At 41.0% G+C, this 24,714-nt stretch overlaps 1 protein-coding gene across 3 annotated transcripts in view; it reads right to left on the reverse strand.

Annotated features, from left to right (window-relative positions):
* The window catches only part of LOC120455457 (homeobox protein cut), a 75,664-nt gene that overhangs the window by 19,893 nt on the left and 31,057 nt on the right, over positions 1-24,714 (reverse strand). For all 3 annotated transcript variants that reach the window (XM_039641678.2, XM_039641677.2, XM_039641676.2), the window contains exon 2: positions 13,384-14,715. In XM_039641678.2, the coding sequence (XP_039497612.1) occupies positions 13,384-14,715 (1,332 nt within the window). The remainder of the gene's footprint in view (positions 1-13,383; positions 14,716-24,714) is intronic.

Consider the following 24,714-nt stretch of genomic DNA (forward strand, 5'->3'; position numbering starts at 1 on the left):
ATTTTTTTTTCTTTCCATCTCCTGAGGGGGTGGCTCTTCTAATTGCCAACTGCTTGGCAGACAAGCGAAGCTCACAGCTCACAGCTCACATTCCCCTTCATTATTTTTTGTTTTCGGGCAGAATGTAAATTTTTCAGCTTTCTTAAATAAACGTAATTAGCGAAAGTCGCACGGAAAACACTCGTCGCTTGGATTTTCTTCATCTTACTCATTCAACTTGGCATCCTTGCGAATGCGGAGTAGTAGTCACACATGTGGCAACTGTACCAACTGTACCGCAGGATCATGTTGCGATTCTTAAAGATACCTTTACTGCACACTGCTACACTAAGTGAAAAACTTAATTAGTACACATAAATGACAACGAAGTTTGGGCTCAGCGACGTATGCAAATTGTTAGCCAACAAATTGTGGGGCGAAACTGTCATTTCGATTTTTGGCATTTGTTCGAAAAACGAGCGGGCAAATGAAAAATATGAAAATATGAAAACGATAAATCAACTTTTTGGATTTTCAGCACACCGCACAGACAGCAGAAATCATTTTCAACCCTTGAGCACAAACTTTCTGCAACTCCTTCTGTGGTTGATGAGGCTGCAAACTGCTATATATATACATATTATATATATATATATTTACATATATATATATGTAACATTCAACAGCAATCAAACAAACTATAACAAATAATTTTTGTGGGGCAGGAGGCGGTGGTTCATTGAAGGACGCCTGTGTTGGTTTTTGCCTCCTGTATTGACTGTGAAAATTATGAAAATTTACATTTTTCCCGACCCCCCAGCCAAAAGCTGGACAAAAGAACTGGACAGGAGAGTTGCTGTTGTTGCCACTGGATTTCCCTTAGTTTTGGGCCATAATTTCTGGCTACAAATGTTGGAAATTGATTGGGAACGGGAAATGTGGAACATTAGCAGCGAGCGCAAAGCAAACGATTTGTAATTAACAAAATTGCCAAGCAGCCGAAAAGCCGAAAAGCATTTCGCATTTTACCCTTTTGCATAACAATTGACAAAGCAGTCAATATACATACGACTATATATGCGATGGGGGAAGGGGGTGGATTTTTTTGGGGGGCGGAGGTTTGGTGGAAACAACAATAACAAACACTCGAAGGCAAAAGACGTGAAACGTCGCACAAAATTGGCAGCAGGAGTTGCGCCTACACATGGAAAAATCTTCAAGTGCTTATAAAAATTACGCACTTGAAATTAAGTGTTGATTCAAATGATTTTGATTAGCGCTTCGATTGCAACGATTTGTGATTTGTGATTTAAAGTTGCGTTTTCAAATGAACAGCAATTTTTCGCTTAGTGCGACAGAAGGAAGCATAAAATGCCAAAAGGAATTAAGGTTATGCCTCAGTCTGCTGTCTCTACACACACATATGTATATATGTACTTATGCCACATGAGGCAAGGGTTTTGCAGCAAGGAGAGTGGGTGGTGGTGGGGGTGTAAAAAAAGGGTTTAATCAGCGAGCAGCAGCATCTCACACACACACACACACACACAGATACACAGACACACTTGCACACAAAGACACCAATCTACAAATACAAATTAACAATAAGCAATCAAAGACACACACACACACACACACACAGAAGCAACGAAGCTCTTCAGGGCTTGCTTATAAAATAATTCTCTTCTGTACTTTTGTTCCATATATATACATACATATATATATATACATATATAAATATTTTTTTTTTTAACTTTTAGGCCGTCAGCTGCCAATGGCAAAGGCAAAAACCGTCAAAGGAATTAAAATTCATTCGGGCATAAAAATTTTAAAATATATATATGACTGCCAGCAGCAGCGAAAGTGGAGTGATGGATAGAGATAGCGCATGTATAAAAAAGGGGTAACTTTTGCCAGCAGCAGCATCAACATCAGGTGGCCGGGGGAGGGGGGGGTGCTTGGGGGTTGACTCTGTTGTTAATTTCCAAAAAGCCAAAAGACAAATGAGTAAAAGGCAACAGCCGGGGAAGAAGCTGCGTCTCAATGTCGTCAACTGTTTTTTTTTTTTTTTTTTTTTTGCTTCCTTGCTGAATTTTATGTGCCACACAGCGAGAAAAGACATGTTGCTCATCAGCTAACAGCTACTTGGGAAGCGTACAAAAGACGCAGCATTTTCTCGCAGTGTTCGTTCTTTGCCGTGCAGCTTGTCATTGATTTTTGATTGTTTCAAGTGTTGCCAAAGGAGTATGCAGTATGAAGTATGAAGTATGAAGTATGAAGTATGAAGTATGAAGTATGGAAGTATGAAGTATGGAGCATGGGGAATGGACGGACTGTGCGGGGCCTTCGAGTGATAAAAAATCGAGAGAAAAAAATTTTCCAGGGGGGGGGAAGCTTAAAAGTCTGCCAAGTGCACCCCAGAGCTTTGACGCCAAGGCTTTTGTTTGTTTGCCTGCTTGTATCGCTGTGGATGTGGATGTGGATGTTGCATTTTTGCAACTGGCAATGCCCAAGTTGGCAATTTGCAACAAAAGATAACAAAGAATATGACGACCGAGAGCGCAAACAGAAACCAAAAAAAAACAAGCAAAAAGAAAAATAATAAAAGAAAAGAAGCGAGTGAAAAGCGAAGAAAATAAAAGCGGAGAAAAGCAAACATATAAATACAGAGCAGAAACAAAGACCCCGAAAGAGGTCACATATGGAGGAGTCCCTATAGTAAGTATAACCACCCCCCCCCTCACACCCCCACCCTTCCTTTCACCCAGCTTTCCCATCCATGCAGCTTCAACTTTTATCCTATCGAAAATGATTCATTTGGAAGATTTCCGTATTTATGATATTCATGAGGGTACTTTCGTTCACATTCACTGTTTACTTCCACTTCAGTTCGAAGCTGCTGGCAAAATGTACATATTATTGGGAAAAAATCCAACGTGGGTATCATCCATTGAATAACCACTTTGTTTGTAATATCCATAAACGAACAGTTCAATTGAATATTTGGAACGTGCTTTTGATTGCACGGCCTTATTCACTCATTCAATCGCCTAATTCATTCACTTATTCATTCATTCCCACTGACAGACAATTCATCAACTTAAAGACCTCAAATCGCAGGTAATTTCGCCAGTATTTTTGCATTATTTGTCAATTGCCCGGGGGTTTTTCAAAATTCCAGGGGCGGTGGGAGGGGGGGTTTACGAATTCGAGGGGGTAGGGGAGCTCTGGCAATTTACAACAATTCAAAGGCATAAATCAAACATTTTGCAAGTTGAAGTTGGCACGAAAACGTGCGTTTTGGGTGGCTAAAATAGGGGGAGGGGAGGGAGAGGGGGAGTTGGGGGGTGGGGGATTGTCAGTTAGTCAGTCAAATAGTCATTCAGTCAGTCAGTCATTCGTTCATTCGTTCACTCGCTTATTTGCGCGTACACGCACACAGTTTCACAGTTATTGAATTGATTTGAAGGGGTTTTTCCAAGGGGGGGGGGGTGGGGGGTTGATTTTCCAAGGGGGGTTGGGGGTGGCATCTGAAGCTCCCCCTTGGGGGCACACGCAATTCGCAACTCGTTCGTCTTTCGCCTTTCTTCCCTTGATGTTGTTGTTGTATTTTTTGGATTATAAAGTTTTGTAATTAAAATTTGACAGCTTTACAATTCCCAGGATACCCACACCCCTTCCCCCCTTTTGCTCCACCTTATCATTCAGAAAATATGGAAAGTGGGTGGGGGGTGGTAAATATCTTCTTCCTTACCGCGCATTTTCTTATTAGAATTTCACAATTTTACAATTTTCGATTTATGTTTCGATTTTATTGTCTGCCATTTTGTGCGTGAGAATGGGAAGACAAGGATTTGTGCCATTGCCCTTGCCCATGTTTAACCCTTGAGTGGGCGCACTGTGTGCCTTAACCCCACACCTCCTCCCCCCCACTAACAAACGTGCTTACATATGTATATTTTTAATCAAAGCTGCCCACCTTTAACCCAAACTGTGCTCCAACTTTTGTTTCTAATTCGTTAAACTTTTGCTTAATAATTGTCTGGCTGGCACATCAAAAAAAAAAAATAAAAAAATAAAAACCCCTTGACTTTTATTCATATTTGCCAAAAAATAATAATACAAAAAAAAAAGTGTAGAATCAGGTTTTTATATATTTTTTGTGTCGATAGGCACTCGAAGTGAGTTGGTATGGTGGGTGGTTTTGGGTGGTTGGGGTGTTCCATGGGTTATTCGGTTTTCGGGGCCCAGTCAGATGTCTAATCCTTTTGCTTATTGATATGATATCTGCACACGCAAAACCAAAAACAAAAAAAAAACAAAACAAAAAAGGGGAAATCCGAAAAAGGTTGTGTATGCCAGCGAAATTTTATTATATAGGTTTTTTCTTTTTTTTTTTTGTTGTTTCTGTTTCTGTTTCGTTTTCTGGTTTTTGGGCCGGGGGTTTGAGAGGTCTTTCATAATCAAAAAACGTTAAAATCATAGTCTAGACAATAATTTATGAGCACGGCACATTGCTCATCTCCTCGGTCCTCGGGTTTTTTGGTCCTGTTTTTGGTCCTTTGCCCGCATGGAGGAAAGCCCCCTTACCCCCTTCCCCACTAAACCCCATCTCCCACTTAACCCTCGAATGCCAATCAACATCTCTCGAGCAAACAGTCGTAAGGCTCGAACCGAAAGTCCTCTTCATCCTGTCTGCTGATGATCCTGCTGCTCCTGCTCGCCGTCATTGTTTTCTGTGTGTGCTTTTACATTTTTTTTTTGTTTCGAATTTTTTGGTTATTTTTTATTCGTGTGTTAGCCCTCGATGGATATATGAAAATATGAGCAACGGATGGGTATAAAATTCCAAATGTGGGGTTTGTCAGTTTCTAATGGTTTCAACTTCCTTCCGCTTGCAGTTGTCCTTTTTGCCAGCCTTTTTTTTTACTTCTGTGTTTGTGTGTTTCAAGTGAAATTCGTGAAAAATTGGAGGTTAAGCAGGTGTCTGCAACTGCAACACACAAAGCTACTTAAGGGGTCAAAGGAAGCACGTTGGCTCAACGAGAGGTTAAAGTCAACCAAATGACAGCAAATAATGGCGAACAAAAAAGTAAGTAAGATATCGATGAAATCGAAATAATCGCTAAGCAAATACAAAATGTATTTCGAAGCAAAGAAAGTCACTGTTTTTTTTTTTTTTTGGTACCCCCAGTTTCGTGGGCGTGGCCGTCAGAGGGGGCGGCACTATGACGGGACACTAATTTGATTTGAACATCAGCGTCAACTTCTAATTGAATTTCAGCCCCTCATCGCTGTCTGTGCATCGATTAACTCGCCTGCGTCTCCTTCTAAACTCAATCTTCGTTTGATGACAATTTCATTCCTATTAGACGGTCGGCAGTTGGAGTGGAAATGCATAAAAAGCAGCGGGAAAAGAAGTCGAAGAAAAAAAAAATAGATATGGCCAGCTTATTTTAATTGCCCGCCTTGTTTCGACCAAGAGAGGTGGGGGGGTAAAACGGAAATGGTAGTGAAATTGGTTGAATTTTTGGCTAAGCAACGGTGGGTTAAAATGTGCATTTTATGTCAAATGATAGTTACTCATTGCAAACTGCAAAACTAGATTTACTTTTATTTTATTGCACACACAAAACATTTTGTTATGCGTTCAAAAACCGAAAGAAAAAAAAACAAACAAGAAAGCGAGAAAGCGAGAAAACAAGAATAAAATCAAGTGTTACTATTTATAAATTAACCCCACAACGCCCACTGTGCGTCGTCTGGGTCTGCGGTCGCATTTTGACCGAGCCACGGCAATTATTTTGACGACGCTTAATTTGCGTTGAGTTGGAGATTTCTCGGATGCGGATGATGACGAGGAAGACGAGATGAGTTTAGATGCGATGCCATGCCATGCGATGCGATGTGATGCGATGAGTTCAGATGAGTTGAAGACTGGCGATGAAGATTGGGAATTGAAGATGGGGAATTGAAGATGGAAATGGGATTGGGAATGGGAATGGGAATGGGGTTGGGGATGGCGACGATGTCGCGGTTAACTTGCATCAAAATTGAAGCGACAGCATAGCAAACTAATTAAAGACCAGGCATTTACCGCCCCAAATTGAATGATTTTTATGCTTAGCCTTTTTTAATTGTTCGAATTTCGTTGAATTGCTCTGGGCACTGCGTTTGATGGCCTTCCTTTACTCCCACCAAAAAAAAAAAGGAACTAAAATGCAGAGCATCAGGCATAAGGCGCTATAATGACATATTTCACGTTCTATGAAATGAAATTAAATGAAATGAAATGAAATGGCTTTTTTTTGAGCCACAACTCTTCATTCATTTTGAAATCAATTGTGTAGTTAATTGCTAAGCTTGCTAGCTGTCTAGGTGCTGTTTTCTTTTCCGCACATCATACAAATATATGATCATCATATATGTATGTCTGGTCTTTATTTAAATTTGTTTTCTTTGTGCCATATTTAATCGCGTGTTACTTGCTTACTACCACTTGGCAATTGTATAAATTCTTGGTCTTGTTTTTTGTACTTGGCTATCTATCATAATAATCGTTTTGGACTGTCACACGTACACACAGCGCCGAAGGTTGGCAAACAAAAACGCCAACGGAGGCTAATCAAACACATCAGCAACATCAGGCAGCAAAAGCAACAGCAAAGCAGCAAAAGCAACAGCAAAAGCAACAGCAAAGCAGCAACTTTAACCATGACTGCTTGAATATATCTGCATGCTTTTTGCCACTATGTATCTTCAAGATAATAAATTCAAATGCAAAGTTAATTAATTGCCGAGTTTGCTATTTGCCGTGGGATCAGCAAAAGAGCAACATGTTGCTGCTACCTATCTACCTACCTACATACCCATGTATTTTACCAACGACGACGACTGCCTTGCAAACTCAATTTAATGGTAAATTAATAAAAAGAAATGAAATTTGATTTATCGACAGGGCAACATGAAGATGGAAGATGTGAGTTGCAAAAGTGTCGTCGTCTTTTGCTAATTGAAATGCTAAATTTCCGTTCATGCCTGTAATTGACTTGGAGGCCCAGAGGTGCGATGTGAAATCGAAATTGACAATTTTACAGATTGCCCAGAAATTTGTGTGTGTACCAACAAATATTAATGGCTACAAGACTTTGGGCCACGACTTGGCAGATTTTTCATTTGAGCAAAACCAAAACCAAACAACCCACCCACCGCCACCAACTTCTTCACTCGATTATTTGTTGGCCATAAATCACGTGCGAATTTGGTTTTTCCTTTTGGCCAATTGCATTTTCGACTTGTCACCGTTTTAATGGCCTCCAATTAGATAGAGCCCGTGTGTGCATGTTTCTATATTTATAAAGTGGCAAAAGAAAAACAAACAAACAAACAAATAAAAAACCATAAAAAATTGAAAAGATTTTCCCTTTAATGAGGTGTGCGCGGGAAAGTTGAAAATCCCAACAAATAATGCTGAAATGCTAAAATGCTGAATTGCTGATTTGCTGATGCCACACAGCCACGTTGCCGCAGCAACAACAATAATTTTTTTAAATTCCAAATTGAACTGAACTAGCTCACGCAACAACAAAAGCCCAAGCGAACGAAAATAAGGAAATAATCAATTTAAAAAAATCAAAATCACACATTTACCCGCCACAAAAACTATACTAAGTACTACTACTATATACCATACATTCATTGCTCCGCAACGCAATCAGTCAATGTGCGACAGAGAGCGATACACAGCGAGTGAGAGAGAGGGGGAGAGAGTGATAGAGAGAGAGAGAGAGGGAACTATCCATATGGCCGAACTGCTCAGACACACTCACTGATCAGAATCCATATGCGATAAATAAATTGAATTTATCCGCAATTGGTCGAAAATGCCAGGGGGTTGGTGTCTATAGGCTACCAAGTGTGTTTGTGACTCGTCTCATCAGTGGCGCACTGCAAAGGGGATCAAGTAGTTTGTGATAGAAATAGCAGCTTAAAAATAATACTAAACATTGCAAGAAGCTTAAGAAGAAGGCGCACTTTTATTTATCGAAACTCCGTAGTTTTGCCTACGCCACTGCATATAGTACGATAATGACTGTTTTTCACTTTAATCAGCAAATACAAATAGCAACCACAGCCACGATAAGCGCAACAGCAACAGCAGCAACACACAACAGCAGCAACACACAACAACAGCAACACACAACAACACACAACCCACAACACACAACCCACAACACACAACATCAACATACAGCAATGATTGCAGGCAGTAGTAGTCCTAAACTAAGCTCAATGTCTCCAGTAATCCATGTGCTTTGGTATTTGTGTGCTGATTGATTTGAATTGAATAATTGCAATTGTGCGACTTGTATTTTTGTATTTGCATTTGTATTTGTATTTGCATTATTATTATTATTCGTATTCGTATGTCTTTTTGTACATTTTCAGTTCGTTTTTGTGCTTGAATTGAGACTAATGACATGTCGAGATGGATGGAGACGACCATTTCAATAACTAAACCACTAATCCAATACGAAATACGATGTTCTGTTGCCCTCACCCGTTTCATAATATATGTATATCCCCTTGTGAGCAGCGCACCAAAAAATATATATTTGCTTATATATTGTATATTGTAGTCAAACTTTTGCTTCGATTGGCATAATAATTCATACTAAATTCGAATAGTCGCCAATAATTTGGTTTGCTTCGTTTCAATTCTTGAACATTTGACATGTGCAAAACGCAGCAACAACAACCACACACAATCAACCTAATATAATGAGAATCAAATTAATAAACAAAAACGAACAAAAATCTAAAATAATTGAGCTCTTGCCTTGGAATCAAAGATTACGAATTTCAATTATTTCTTGTTTGATTAGAAAAAGAGAGACTGCGAGCGCAAGTAAAAATTAAGCGACAAAATAAAAATAAAAACCCAATTTCTCAGGCAGATCGATTCCGATGAGTTGTTTAAACAGTTGATCTGGTTTTTTTAGCCGCCTTTGCCGGCTGAGTTTAATTTTAGACCATTTGCGTTAGACATTTGATGGATTTTCCGCTCGATTTGCATTTAAAAATAACACAACGGCATTGTCTTTTGCCTGGAGCGTGTATCCAAATATTTGGCTCTATAGCACATATACCATATTTATATATTTGAGACAACCCTTTCGGGGTTTTGCCTCTGACGTGTGCGGTCTGGGCAAATAACTATTCAATATACATACATATATTATGTCTATATATCTGTATACTCCAATTCCAATTCCAATTCGAATTAGTTGAGCAAAAAAGCCATCCGTCAATGCGAGAATTAGAATTATATTATTTTTGAGCGCCCATCGTGGGATCGAATTAAATGTGGGGATCGTCGCAGTCACGCGATGATGATGATGTTGATGATGATGATAAGCACAAATCGAATTTGTGCATGAAAAATTATGATTATTTCTATTATTATTTCCAAACCGATTATCTATCACGTCCCAAATGTCCGTTTTATGCTGGTCAACGAGATGCGAGATGCGGGACACAAAACTACTTGTACTATATGTGCTCAATAATCGTGTTGGTTATCAGTCAAATATATGTGTTTGAAAGGTTCCCAAAATGTTTTTATTTGAAATATATTCGTTACTTGGCAGCTCTTTTTTATAACCGCATTGAAAAACCTCAATTTTTTTTGAAAAAAAACACACCCCTTGTACATAAATGCCTGTGGTTTTCAACACTGCTAATCAGATATATTTTCGTTTTATTTTTCCTTCTAGTGTTAGGATAAACAGCTAAATCTAGCCGCAAAACACTGTAGATACAACCTTGATTTCGCTTTTTTCACTCGTTGTTTTTATGGTGCATAAAAAAACAAGTGGATGTCGAAAATTGTTGATAAAAAACTTTTATAAATTGTATATATACATGCACATTTTTGTAGGGCAGATAAAAACCAAAAAACAAAAACCGAAATTGTGAACGTTATTTAATAAATACATTTCTTGTATTTCGCTGGTTTTTTCCGCATATGCTGTTTGTTTTTGTTTGCGGCGTGTGATAAAAATTTATAACAAACTGCCACCGTACGTGTCGTTTTTGTTTGAAATTATTATGTGCTTAGTATTGGCAAAAAAAAAAGAAAACAGAAAACAAAAATCGAAGCGGAAGCTGCTGCGTTGGCTGCTAATTTGCTGTTCATTTGTTTGCTCTGTCAAGAAGCATTTCATTTTGCTTCTCTTTTTCTTTTGTTGCTAGCTTTTTTTTTTTGTTTTTTGATAATATTTTCTCATTTTTTCGATGCGTTTTATTTTTGGAAGCAATGCGCGGCCCAAAAGCACTTTGTCTATAAAAATGCACTTCTGCGAAAAAATAAACACATGCCTCATAGCCAAAACAAACGCACTGCAAGTTGCGGAGCTGCTGCACTTCGGCTCTAACAACAAACAACTGTTGCAATTCCATTTAACATCATTTCTGGGCAAAAACGCACAAAAACGCGCAAAAACTCGCCCCAAAACTCGCGCCCCATACAAATGTATGCAAAATAATAGTATTCGGAGCAAACAAAATGCATTTCCCAAATGAACTGAACATGAACATTGGAAATAATTCTATAATGTAATAAATTATCAAGTTAAAGCTTGAGAATATCCTTTTCTTGTATTTCTCCTGTGCCATTTTGCTATTTTGCATGCAAGACAACTAGCATTTTGAACACAATTGTGTATCGTATATCCCAGGGCCTCTGCGCTCATATGCCTGTCGATCATCTTTGGCTGCCGCCGTTTCGAGGACAAAAAAATATTGTCGCATATTTATGAACATGTGTAACAGATAAATCTGAATCTACGCACACAGCGGCGCTCATAAGTGATTTAGTTGTCAGTCGAGTGCATTTATCACAGCTGTGCATGGACAGCGGTTTTCAGGGGGGGCGGTGGGGTTTCAGGGGGTTAGGGGGGAGGGTGGGTGCTTGGAGAGGTGTCGTCCGGGCGCCAGTAATCAAACTAATGAGCTTGGGCCCACCAACAGGCGGCGAAAATAGCTTTAAATGGATTTCAAATAAGAAAACGCGCACAAAACGCGAGCAAAACGCAGGCTAAAAGCCAAAGCCGCGCGGAATGGCAGTGGCGCGCAGAGGGGCTTTAATTATACATATATTTCGCTTGAAATTTAAAAGCTAAAGTAAGATTTTCTAGCCTTTCAAAATCAATATATGCTCAAAGAATTTATGAAAATTTTTTTTTTTAACACTGAGTTTTTAAAGCCCCCATGCACGCCACTGTGTGGGTGGTTGGGTGTCTGGCCAAGTGAAGTGATAAAACATTAAAGAAATGCGCTTCTCCTTGTATTTTGTTGTTGTTGCTGTTGTGCTTGGTCCTCTTCTTATCCAGCAACACCTAGGGGTTGCTAATGGAAGCGAAGCCGCTGCTGTTGCCGCTGCTGTTGCACTTAATGGCAAATGATAATGATTGATGCTAAAATGCAATGTGCAGCACTCCCGCCGAGTGCACATCTTCGAATCGCCACAAAAAGCCGCACGAAACACTTCAAGTCAAAGCTTTTCACTTTCACGGGTGGTTTTTCTGGATAAGCAATCATTCAATGCGGTGCATTCATTACAAAAAGACAAAGCAAAAGCAAAAGGAAAATTAAAACGAAATGGGGAAATGGTAAGGATTGTGTCTTATTTTTGCATTAGGGAAATTGCTCGGTTTCTGGGGACTTCTTCTAATGGGTATGCTGCTTATAGAACGAAGTCGCTGTTTGATTTACGAATATTGAGATTGCTTATAGAACGAAATCGCTGTTTGATTTGCGAGTATTGAGATTGCTTATAAGAGAAAGTCGCTGTTTGATTTGTGAATATTGAGATCCCTGTTTGATTTGCGAATATTGACATTCATAGCTGCAATACTTTGCAGCTTCAAGCCCGTAATGTCAAGTAGTCATTGCTGTTTTATCCATCTCATACCCATTTCCACAAGCTACATCTTTCATTCATTTTTTTTCTTACCCATTGGGTACTGTGTAAACAAAGGCATTCAACAAATTTGTAGGCGTAAAAATTGTCTTGTCAATATTTTAATGATATCACTTTACACCCCCTGCTTTTTCCAGGGTCCTTGTCCTTGTCCTCGCCTTCGTCCTCGTCCTCGTCCTTGTCGTTGTCGTTGGGACCCCGTCGTCCTTATTTGCCAGTCGCCAAAGTTTCCTTCTAACTTTTTCCCTTGACTTCATCGTGTCGCGTTGAGTTCGCTGTCCCAGGGAAAAAGGCTCAAAATCCCTGACTGTATGGTCCGATTTTTTTTTTACTTATTTTTTTTTTTTGGTTGTATTTTAGCCAGTTTGTCCCTTTTTGCCGCTTCTTCTTGTTCTTGGGCGTGTAAAGAAGAAGTCAAAAGTCCCGCCGCTCATTTGTTTGCCTTGCATATATATGTATATATAAATATATATTTTTTTTTGTTTTCTATTTTTCCCGGTTTCGGTTTCGTCGTACTCGGGCAACATTTTTTCTGTTTGGCTAGAAAATTACAAGAAAAGTGGCCGAGTGGTTGGAAAAGTGTGCGGATAAACGGGTGGGAAGGGGGTAGGGGGGTGTTTTGTTTATTTGTGCAAGTGTTTTCTCAATTGTGCGTACTGGTTTGAGGGGTCGGCGGTCGGTCAGTCGTGCGTCGTCGTCTGCGGTTGAAATTCCTATCCTTGCTACTCTGGTTAACTTTTTTACGCTCCCTTCACTCCTTTTGCCCGCCCACGGCATCCTTTCCCAAACGCTTTTCCCCAACCGCTTTTCCCAGCCGCTTTTCCCAGCCGCTTTTTCCCCACTTTTCCCTCACTTTTCCCCCACTTTTCCCCCCGGTTAAAAAACACACTTGCACATTCCGAAATTCCGGTGTGGGCGGCGACGTTTGTCTAATCTTAACGGTTTTACATTTCATTGCGCCGGGTAATTGTCCGCCGCTGGTTTGGGTGGCTATTTCAAGGATATCAAGGATATTCGACCTTAGTGCGCTGCAGTTTATTAAATTAAAAAGTCACTTAAAGTTGCTGCTTTTCTATGCTCATAGGGTTGCGTTTAATCCCTAGTACTGGGATTACCTGGTAACGAGGGCTTAAGAGGTGGACTTTCCGTTAACAGTAGATATTTCAATATATTTATTTAACCCCTCTGCCTAACAGTATATATTTTTATATATTTATTTAACTTCTAGTTAACAGTATATAGTTAACAGTATATATTTCATTTAACCCCTCTGCTACATATACTTGAATATATTTAATACTTTACTTTTGGGCTATATTTTTGTTGGTTCATGTAAACTATTAGCTCTGTTAAACTTAAGTTTATTGCCAGCACCTGTGTATCGGTTATGGCCACTTAACCTCCGGTTAGTTGGGACTTACCTCTTTATCTTTGGCAGCTAGTAGAACAGCAGGCTGTCCATTGTTGTTGTTATTGTTCTTCTTCTTGCGCTTCTCGCTGTTGCCGCTGCTGCTGTGATTGTTGTTGTTGTTATTATTGTTGTTGGTGCTGTTGTTGTTATTATTATTATTATTATTGTTGTTGTTGTTCGTGTTGGTGTTGGTGTTGCTGGTGGCGGTGTTGCTGGCATTGTTGTTATTGCTGGTATTCGTATTGTTGTTGGCGCAATCATCGTCCTCCGCCGAACTTGCAACATGTTGCTCACTTTCATTGCCGCCACTTGCAGCGCCACTGCCATTGTTGTTCTTTCGACTACAACTATTATTGCTATCGGTTGTTGTATTGTGATTATTGCTAACATTTAAACTAGCCTCCCCCGCATCCTCCTTCTTCTCCGCAACATCCTCTGCATCCTGCTGCTGTTGTGTTGTTGTTGTTGCACTTGGCTCAGTTCTGGTTTCTTGCTGTGCATCCAGCTCCATGTCATCAGCATTCGATTGCATCGAGGCATTCTCCTCCTCCTCATCATCCTCCTCCTCCTCATCCTCATCCTGCTCCTCCGCCTGTTCCGCTTCCGCTTCCGCCTCCTCCTCGTCCTCCTCCTCCTCCTCTTCGTCGTCCAGCTCCTCCTCGTCCTGGTGACTGTTGTTGTTGCTGTTGCTGTTGTGATTGACGTTGCTGCTGTTGTTGCCGCTCTTCATGTTGCCAGTGGCAAGCGTTGTTGCTGCCGCTGCTGCTGCTACTGCAACTGTTGCCGCTGGCTGTTCTGTGGGCGTGGCAACTTCATTCGCCGGCGAATGGAGGGGCGATTGCTGTTGCTGTTGCTGCTGCTGTTGCAAGGCCGCCGCTGCTGCCGCGGCTGCCGCCTCCATCATCATCATCTGCTGGGCGTGATTGAAGAAGAGTTTGGGATTGAGGCAAGCGCCGCCAATAGCGCCGCCAACACCGCCGCTCTGTTGCAATGTGCTATGCAACTGCTGCTGCTGCTCGGCGCTGAGCAACGGCGGCGAGGGCGACGGCGTATTTGTGTTTGCCAGCAGATTGCTGCCGTTCTGCTGCTGCAGCGTTATGGCCGCTGCAACAATGGAGCTGTTCAGCAGCTTCTCGCTGTCCGTTTGCTGCAACTGTTGTTGCAACTGTTGCTGCTGCTGCTGCTGCTGCTGCTGTAGCTCGATGTCTTCGATGTCGTTTGTGTTTGCTGTTGCTGCTGCTGCTGCTGTATCGCTGTTCTCGCTGTTGAGATTGCTGTCGGGATTGCCGGTGGATAGCTGCTCCTTGAGTGTGTTCACTTCCTTTTCGGCAAGGGTTGCGCGCTGCAAAAAAAAAAAAAAAAAATGAATTAATTAATGTATTAATACTAACGTCAAAAAACAGATATTATAAATATTTATGCAAAAAAACGACGTGGCAAAAGCTGTGCAGCAAACATTAGGCGCATATGTTGCTTTGAACACGAACAAAAAGCTAAAAGTTTACAACACCTTCCCCTTCTCCTCTGCAACACTGCTGCCTTATTCAGACTTTGCCAACTATCGACCCTCATTAATTTTACTTTTAAAGTCATTACGGGTTAAATTTAGCCAAATTAATACGTTGCAAAAACTTTTGCCAGCACCAAACACACACACACACACACAAACACACACAATCACACGGCAAATAGGCCAAAAGGAGTCAGACGGAAGGCTTAAAAAACATTCCGGGCTATTTCCGTCTGCATTAGCAACCAAAACAACAACAGCAACAACAACAAGGATATAGGAGCAGGACCAACAAGAAATTTATAGTTTATCGTCGGTATCGATAAGCCCAACTTGAAAATGCTATTCCCTGCTATTAGTGACCTGACCTTCGATGTTTCTCCTACTCTGCATTCAAATGCCAAAATGTGAAATTAAAACAACAAAATAGAAAGCATTGCAAATACAACAGAGAGCAAAAAACACAAAAAAAAAGAAAGTAAGGAGAGTGTAGAGAAACTCCCAAAGAAGGTTACAAAAATATGCGGTGCAAACTTTTTTGGCAAATTAGTCTGGAACCCAAACCCAAACCCAAACCCAGACCCAGACCCAGAATACCAGAATCAGGATCTCCCCCAAGTTTTAAGGCTTCCATTTCCATTTCCATACCATTTCACCTAAGCCCCAAGCTCCAAGCTCCAAAGTCCAAAGCCCAAGCACCAAATGGCAATGACTTTTGCTTCGATTTTCCGTTGATTTGCTCAGTTTGGTTTGGTTTGGGGTTTTTTTGTGCAATTTTATTTGTATAAATACCGGAAGCTTGCAAAAAACCAGGACTTCGGTGGGCGTTGCAGGCAATAAAGAACTTTGGAAATTAGTCGTTGGGCTAGTGCTTACTATTTGGTGTGAGTTTTAAGCCTTTGCTTTTGCTGTTGCTTTTGCTGTTGCTTTTGCTTTTGCCTTTAGTTCTTGGCCAAATTGTTCCACTTCATATCGATGAAGGTCCTTCTGCCCACCGAATTGCCAAATAAAGTTAAGCAGGAAGTCGTTACACCGAGTGCAGAAATGGGCAAAGGCTATGGCTAGCTCTCTAGTTGAGTTTTCGTGCGCTGTGACTTCTGATATTTCAGCATTAAAACATTGTACATGGTACTTAAGAAATATTGGTCAGTTTGTGCGGCTTTAAAAAGCAGCAAATATACATTGTATGGCCATAACATTCCCTTATTGAACTTTCCCTAAAACTCAAGCCACAAATCGTTCGACATGCGATGATTTGGAGTGCGCTTAATGACAATATCCCTGCGAAAGGCGAATGGCAATGCCATTCAGGCATATTTGTCAACATCATCATCCTCATTACGAGCAAATCGAAGGGATGGGGGGTTGTGGGGTGGTGGGGTGTGGGGTGGTGAGTCTCGCATAGATATATATTTATGATATTTAAAAGCTCTTAAGTACAAACAACAGACAAGTGGTTGGGTGCAGTTTTGTCCTTCGTCCGACGTCCTTTCGAATGCCAGACACACTGGCAGACAGCTGGAAAGTGGGTGGGCTTGGATGGTTTCTGGCCTGGCTTCCCTTTACCCCTCTTTCTCTCTCTCTCTCTCTATCTCTATCTCATTCCCTCTATCCTGGTGGCTCAGTGGTTGCTCTGTTTTAAGACCTCGGTTGGCGGCTGCTGCCACTGTCTTGTTGTTGCCGGTTGTCGTTTCCCGTGAGCTGCTTAAGCTTGAAAATTGTTTTCATAATGGCCAAAAGCGAGCGGCTTGCAGAAGGATACTTTTCCGTTTTCATTTTCATTTTCATTTCGATGTTGTTGCTGATGCTGATGCTGATGCTGATGCCCGGTTTCCATTTCTTTCGCTGACTTTTTGCTGGACCACCAAAATCGATCAAACTGAAAAGCAATCCACGTGGGAAAGGCAGCACTTGTTTTTCCTGTCCAGCTTTTTCCACCTCGCAAAACTAGTTTCTTGGAAAATTTTATACGCAACGCAGTCGTCTGTCTGCTGGGCAAATCAATTAATGCCCAGCGAGTCCAACGATTCTGGATTCTGGCCCACTTTGAGTACGGCTTAGCAGCAGTTGCCAACCAAATGAGTTAATTAACTAAAATGCGGGTGGCTTTGCTCGGCATTTTTTTTTTTCTGTTTTCTGTTTGGAGCGGGTTTTCCTATGTTGTATTTATTTTATTTTTTTTTTGTGTTTTTTTTTTTTTTGTTTTTTGAAACTCTGCCCACTTCAAGGGCTCGCGTTCTCGTCCTTTTGGCCCGTGTGTGTGGTCAGCTTATGGCAAGGCAAGGCTTTTCGTATTGAGCACCCTTTTAGCGTGCCCCCCACAGCTGCCCCGTTTATTTTTGGGTTTCATTTAATATTTTGCCGGTTGCCACTTCAAAGGAGCTTTCCAAAAAAAAACATATATATATATATGTATATATATCGCACGTAAAAACGGGTAAAAACTCTCGCGCGCGAAGCAAAAATGTTAAGTGAAATGTTAGCCGCTCGTCTAAGGGTCTCTTAAAATTCCAGTCATACTACAAATTGAATTGAAATTGGGCATGGTTGGCTAAATTAATTATATATATATATATATATATATATATATATAATATATATAAGTTTAAGTGGATTAAATTCAACTGGCATTTCTATGGCTCATTTGTTTCGTTCGCAGACTGCAATTGTATCAACTATCGGCAAGTTCAACTTGAAAGTACTTATCCCATTTTGAACGCCTGTTTCGGTTTCGGTTTCTGATTCAGATTCAGATTCTGTATTTTATTTTTTCTTTTCTTTAGAATGTTTTGTGTGTCCATAGCCATGTGTGTGCGTATGTGTGTGTGTGTGTGTGTGTGCGTGTGTTTGAGTTGTTTGCTCGCAATTGTCGTGTGCTTGGCACATGTCAACTCATTCGCCAAAAACCCCGTGCCCCTTGCCCCTTCTTCCTGCCACCCCGCCCATTTTGCACACCCTCTGAAGTTGCAGCATGCGGCATTGTCTCAAGCTGTTTGTCTGAAGTGAGCTTGCCTCAAGACCCGCGAAAGGGGAATTCTCTCTCTTTGGAAAGGAGCAAGCAGCAAGCAGCAAGGAGCAAGGAGCTGAGCAGCTGCTGTCAGGACTTCGGGACCTCAGGATTTCTGAGCTTCTGAGATTCTGAATTCCTGAATTTCAGTATTTCTGGATTACATGATTCCCGCACTTTTCTCCATTTTTTTATGTAGCAGGGAGGTTGGGCGAGAGCACTTTTTGTAATTAGTACGAAGGCAATGTTATGAATTGTGCTTCAACTTAAGCTCGAGTGCCTTCATCTTCATCTCCTGCTATTCCAAAAAAAAAAAATAAAGGGGGCACATTCAACCCCCTGTTGCCCTGTTGCCGCCAAGGGGTAGCAACATCGGTATGGACATGGGGTATGGGTTAACACGCGAGGCTGCATTGTGCGGTTTTTGGACAATAAATCAAAGCAAATCAATGCAACAGCAACAACGCATGGCGAGAGTGCAGGAATGGGGTCGTGAGGGGGTTAAGGTGGCACACGCCGTTACTTCTGCGATTCTTTGATGCCAGTACTGCCCTACTGCCTAGTTAGCCGCACAAAGTCGCAGGACTTGTGACAAGTCCCTCCCTTAACCCATGACTGCCACTTAAACGCCTACATGACATGACAGGCATGACAGGAAGAAGAAGCTGTGCCCCCAATCGCCCATAAAAAAACGAGTAGCGTTTTTTTTTTTTTTTACAATTACACACACATTAAGCAGCACAAGCCTAAGATAAAGCAGAAGATGGCTACAAGGGGTTAAGCATAGATGTGTATGTGTGTGTGTGTGCCTGTCTAATGAGAGCGAAAAATTATTGCAGACAAAGAAGGCGGGTGACAGCCACAAATGCTAGAATAAGGATATATACATATGTATATATATTCTTGAAAATTGGAGCATATACTATATGCTTAAGCAGATATTTCGAAAAATCAAAGGAGCTGCATAACCTTGATTAAAAATAAGAAACAATCAACACAACTAGCGATTAAACTCTTTCTGCGCCTGGGAAAACACAACCCTTTGCCTGCAAACGCGACTTAATAATCCCTCTTCATAGTCCAAAGCGCATTTAAGTAGCTCAACTCTTATCCATTAATTGCTCGGTCTGCTTTTCAACTTAATACTTCAGGAACTTCAGCACGAAGGCCCCCACATTTTGTTGCCACACCCACCGCCCCCTGCCCCCTGCCCCCTGCCGCCTTTAAAAAGCATTCTTCAGATTTGGGGGCATGCCTTTGCATTTGCTTTACAATTTCAAACATCATTAGCAACGCACACAGAAGAGGAGGCTTTGAAAAGGGGTTGTGGGAAATACACACACATGTGCACCAACACATATATATCCCTTTTTGCTAATTATTTATTTAAATATTAAACAAAAAATCCCCAAAACACACACTCACACACACACACACACACACACACGCAGAAGGAACGAGAGTTCAAATCCCACCTCACAAAAAAGGAAATACAAAAAAATAAAACTGCAACAAAAACCGAAAAAAAAAAGAAGCAAAATGGAAAGAGTGGCATAAAATCAACACACACAGAGGAAACACCACACACACACACAAACACACACACATGCAGAGGAAGAGAAAAGACGAAAATGATGTATTGATGCTGAAAGAGAGGGGGCGATGATATGGGGATCCTGTCTGCACACAAATAAAAAACACTCGCACACACAAGACAAGCAGGAGTAGAAGAACAAGAAAAGAGTGAGAAAGACAACGAGAGAGAGAGAAAGAAAGAGAGAGATGGAGAACGATATGGCTGTGTGTACAAATACATAACTGTACATTCGTTGAGATACCGTTAGAGATTGGAGCGCCCCCTCTTCTTCTGGCTAACTAATATTTTCTAATTTAAAATTCTGTTTCTTTTTTATTGCCTCACACGAACACACACACAGAAACACTCTCCACACACACACACTCACACACACTCACACACACTCACACATACAGACACAGGCATACGTATGTAAATTTATAACATTTTCTATTTACTTATCAAAAATCAGGCAAAAGGCATTGAGAAGGGGTTGCTGTTTTTATTTTATTTTGTTCTATGCTTTTTTCTGTACCGTAGCTGGGGGGAAGGGTGGAGGGGGAGTTGTTGGTAACTGAAAACTGCGTGCACGCCCAAATGTATGCTATACAAAATATAAATTAGCTTTGATATGCGAAGCTGCTGACGAAGATGAGAAAAGAAAGGGGTGGGTAGGGGGGAATGGGGTCCTGTAAAAAAGGATTATATACACGCGTGCCCTGCATATGTGTCTGTTTCGTGTGAAAAGATGCTGGAAAAAAGGATTAATGCGTGCGCCAAAGCAAGAAGAAGAAGACGAGACTTGGCTCAAATTCACAGTGTGGGGTTTTTTCGATTTTTAATGCGTCACATGACAGCGAAGAGGAGTTTTCTGTGGAAAGAGGCCAGGGGAATGGTGGAAACTCAAGTTCCTACGGATTTTGTTTTTTCACTACGCCAAAAAGTGTCAAAGCGTATGTGTATGTGTGTGTATTCATAATACCAAAGACATGCGAGTGTGTGTGAGTGGGCATCAAATTAGAGGATTTGAATTTGTAGAGGAGGGGCTATTTTAAAGGTTTGGAGAAGTAAAGTGAAGCAAGTTACAAATTAGTTCGAAAATCAGGTATATTTTTTAGAAACTAACTAAATACGTTAACTCCTTTATACAAATACCACAAAGGCAAGTTCCATTTGCCATTCGTGATTAACGAGAGGCATTGCAAATCCCCCTACGTTTTCTAAACAACCCTTTTTTGGAGTGACCACTTCCCATCCCGCTTTTGAGTGACCAAAAGTAATAATAATTTTTTGGCTTATCCTTATTATTACATAACGTATGCATACCTTTTTTTGTGTGCGGCCCAAAAAGTGCCCATACCCCCAAACAACAGGACCAATCGTACATCAAAAATGAACGCTGGACATTGTACATACATACATGTGTGTGTGTGTATTAGATGACCCTTTTTTGTGATCCAGTGGGTGGTTGGGTGGTTGGGTGGTTGGGTGTGTGAGCCCATTGTTCTGTCTGCCACCTCCCCCCACCCACACAGTTTTCCGGTAGGCCTTTTTCGGCCAGGATTTTTGTTGTGCGTACTTTTTCTCTTTTTTTGTTTTTTTTTTTTTTTGTGAAAAGTAAATAATTAAGCATTACACTGACCAAATAGCACAAAGCAAAGGGTGTGGGGGGAGAAGGGGAAATGGTCAAGTCAAGGCAGAAAACAGGCCCAGACAAATACAAATAAATATAACTCATATGTGGGCATTGTGTGGGTTAAAGGGGGTTGGGGGGATATGTGTGTGTGTGTGTGTGTGTGTGTGTTCGGTCAGGCCATACAAATAATGATTAGAAAGCCCCGCCCCCGAAACCCTTGTAATTTTTGACATTTTTATGCGGGCCTCAAAATGCTTTCAGTGGGGATAAAAAAGGAAAGCCGAAGGGTTGTCCATTACCTTAAATTTGACATTTTAAAATCTAAACGAAATTAATGATTTCACTTTCCTTCTCGCTGCTGCTGGGTACAGTTGTGCACGAAAGCCTAAGCATGTGAATGTGAATGCCTAATTAAATAGTAGTAGCATGTGAATCCTTTTTGGCCTTAATTTAGACCAAAGCATTAATATAAATGAACGTATTAATGCTTAAGCTGCCGCAGACTAGAGAATCAATAATTCTATTGGGTGCTAGCTAAGCTGGCGATGTCGAAATATCTCTTAATTAAACCGAAAATGAAGCAATTTATTATTTGCGCTTTAGAGCGAAGTTTCTTTTGCTACAACCGAGATGAGACGAGACGAGACGAGACCCTTTTTCAATCAAAATTTCCAATCAATGTCAATTCATTATGCCGAGTTGCTCCATCTCTTCAAAAACCAAGGCAACCAAAATTCGATGGTTGGGGTTGATGGGCTGGTTGGTTAAAATTGTAAAATTGTGCTACTAAAGCAACCCCGAAGACAAAACTCAGTTGGCATTTTTAATGAAAAGCCACGCCAACAACGTTGGGAGCGAAGCCCAAAAGTTGCCTGTCAAGTTTTGCCTAATCAAAATCGACAACATTTTATAGTTTCGGGAGGGGTAGGGGGAGGGGGAGGAGAAGGGGCTTTCTCCTTTCTCTATAGCAATGAGAAGTGAGAAGGTCCTCTTACCTTTTTGGCGATGGCTCAGCCCGCAGCAGAGTGTGTGACAAACAAATATTTGAGAACGTAAATCAGAAATCTTTCGCTTTCATTTGGCAATCCTTTTGTGAGTGGGGAAAATCTACGAGTGGAGTGAAGTGGAGGGGAGTGGGGTGGGAGGGGGAAATTTTGGGGTTGCTTGTGTCCTGGGCAAAATCGAAAAACATTTCGTGTATTAAAACCGAAACGAATTAATTTAATTAATTACAATCATGTCTTATTAGAGACGTATGAAGAAGACGACGACGACGAAGACGACGAACCAAGACGTTGTCCTTTGGCAAATGAAGGGCTAGAGAAGGGGCGGAGAGGGGGGAGAAAATCAAGGGGGGAAAATCGGGAAAAGGACGACAGTTTTGTTGCTGGCAAAATGGAACAACAGCGCGTGTCAGCTGCCAAAGAGTTGCTTTTGTTTCAAGTGCTGCCAGCGGAGCTTAGTGGGTTAAATTTCGATGGGTTGTTGCGGGCGGTTGGCGGGGGTAGGCGGGGTAAGGCGGGTGTATTTTTGGTGGGTGTTAAGGGTGAACTTTTGGGGGTGGTGGCGCCAAAATTTTATGCTCACATCATTTATAAATGCCTGATTTGTTATTTACAAAACGAGACAAGTTGCGGCATTTCGGAATTTTCCAAAAGGAGTTGGAGTAGCATACATACATACATACTTGTGTGTAAATGTAAGTATGCGTGTGTGTGCTTGTATTTGTGTGTAAGTGTGCGTGCCCCGCCACTTAATTTGAATTTGAGTAATTGCCCAAGGAGTAGAATTCGCAGGCAAAAGCTTTGTTCACCCGATTTTCAGTGGTTTTATTTTGGGGCCAAAATTTAAAGTTTCATTTCGGATATCATAGAAATTTAGTTTCCATTTATATAGTAAAAATGTGACTCAGACAAAGATAATGTCAGTGCACATATAGCAGCACTTCATATATAATTCTGGCTTCTTTTAACACTTTGTTGGCCATTGTTGTTGGCGCTGCTGTTGCTGTTAATTAATTTCTGCAAAAATATTTATTATTATTAGTCGACCCGCAAATGGCGATGGCGATGGCAATGCACTCGGCCAGCCAACACTCGATTTATATACATACGTAGGTATGTATGTATGTATGTGCTTTTATATCTGCATAAAAATGCATGCCACTGATTCGCACTGCCCCCCACTCCCCCCCAAACACCCCCCTCTCCTGTCTGTATTTTTTTTTGTGTTTTTTTACCCCCCTCAACGACTTGACTGTCACTAAACGGCTCATCTAACTGCAATGCTTCATAGAAATTTGTTTGTATGGCCGGAGGAACGTATCGGAAAAGGGAGCATTATGGGGTTAAGGGGGCTAGGGGGTTAAAGGGGGGGGGGGGGCGGTCTGGCTGGCGGGCAACTTATTTTTACAACAACAATGAACCAGCGCGTGAGCAAGTGAGATGGAGAGAGAGAGGGAGCGATAGAGAGGGGGAGCACAAATCACAGAAATGAAAATCGAAAAGTGCATGCTTCGCCCATATATGTAATATCAGGCAAATGAACAGACACAAATATATTTGCATATATCTTTTTTAAATACACATAAAGAAAATATGTAGGTCAGCGACAGGTAAGATTCATTTTATGCATATCATATTTATACATATGCAATTTAAAGTACAGTCATAATCATACATATATATGCAATTTAAAGCCCAGCTACTAAAGATCACATTCAATTAGGATTATTATTTACAGATTTATTTGGAAATGGTAAATATTTTTCCACGGTGCATCTCTATAGCTGCGTCTGTATATGTATATCAGCGTACTATATACTTTGTAGCCGAGAGTTGGGGCAACAACAAATTTACACTCCAACAGACGATGTCGTCGTGCCAGTCACTCAGTCAGCCAGAGCGGCTGTCTATAATGCAGTACCGCCCCCCCTCCGCTACCCTCCGCTCCCCTCTGCACCCCTCTGCACCCCTCCTTGTGCCATATTCCTCATATCGGCTGATATATACGCGCACATTTATATATATGTATACCTATGTATGTATAAATACTCGTATGTGTCTGTCTGTCTTCATATCCCTCGACTCTTCTATAAAAATAGGCAAATAATTATTTAAGAATTTCTTGATTAATTGGCAACGTTGTTGTTGCTGCTATTGCTGTTGTTGTTGCTGTTGTTGTTTTTGTTGTAGTTGTTGGGGCATGCAAATGCTGCCGCCGTCGTTGGCCAAAGCGAGTAAAAGAGTCAGAGAGGGAGAGAGCGATAGCGAGAGAGAGATAGTAGCAGACTGATGAGGCATTTTGGCCAACACTTGATTGCATTCTCAATTGTTTGCCGTTATGCATTTTTGCCAATAATTCACATAAATGGCGAACGAAATCTTCCGTCCGTCGCACAAAAGACATTTGCAATTGTTTTCTAGATGTTTTGAAGTAGACACACTGCAACTTAGTTGCATTAGTTGCAACATGAAATGCAGCATGCAACAAAAAAAAAAGAAAACAAGGGGCATTGCTATTTTAATGGGCGATTTTAATTGGATTGAATCAGGAATGAAGCAGGGAATGGAGTATTTTCATTGAAATGCCATTCATTTGATATGATATGAT

The sequence above is a fragment of the Drosophila santomea genome, chromosome X (genome assembly GCF_016746245.2).
Source record: "Drosophila santomea strain STO CAGO 1482 chromosome X, Prin_Dsan_1.1, whole genome shotgun sequence".
NCBI classification, from domain to species: Eukaryota; Metazoa; Arthropoda; class Insecta; order Diptera; family Drosophilidae; genus Drosophila; species Drosophila santomea.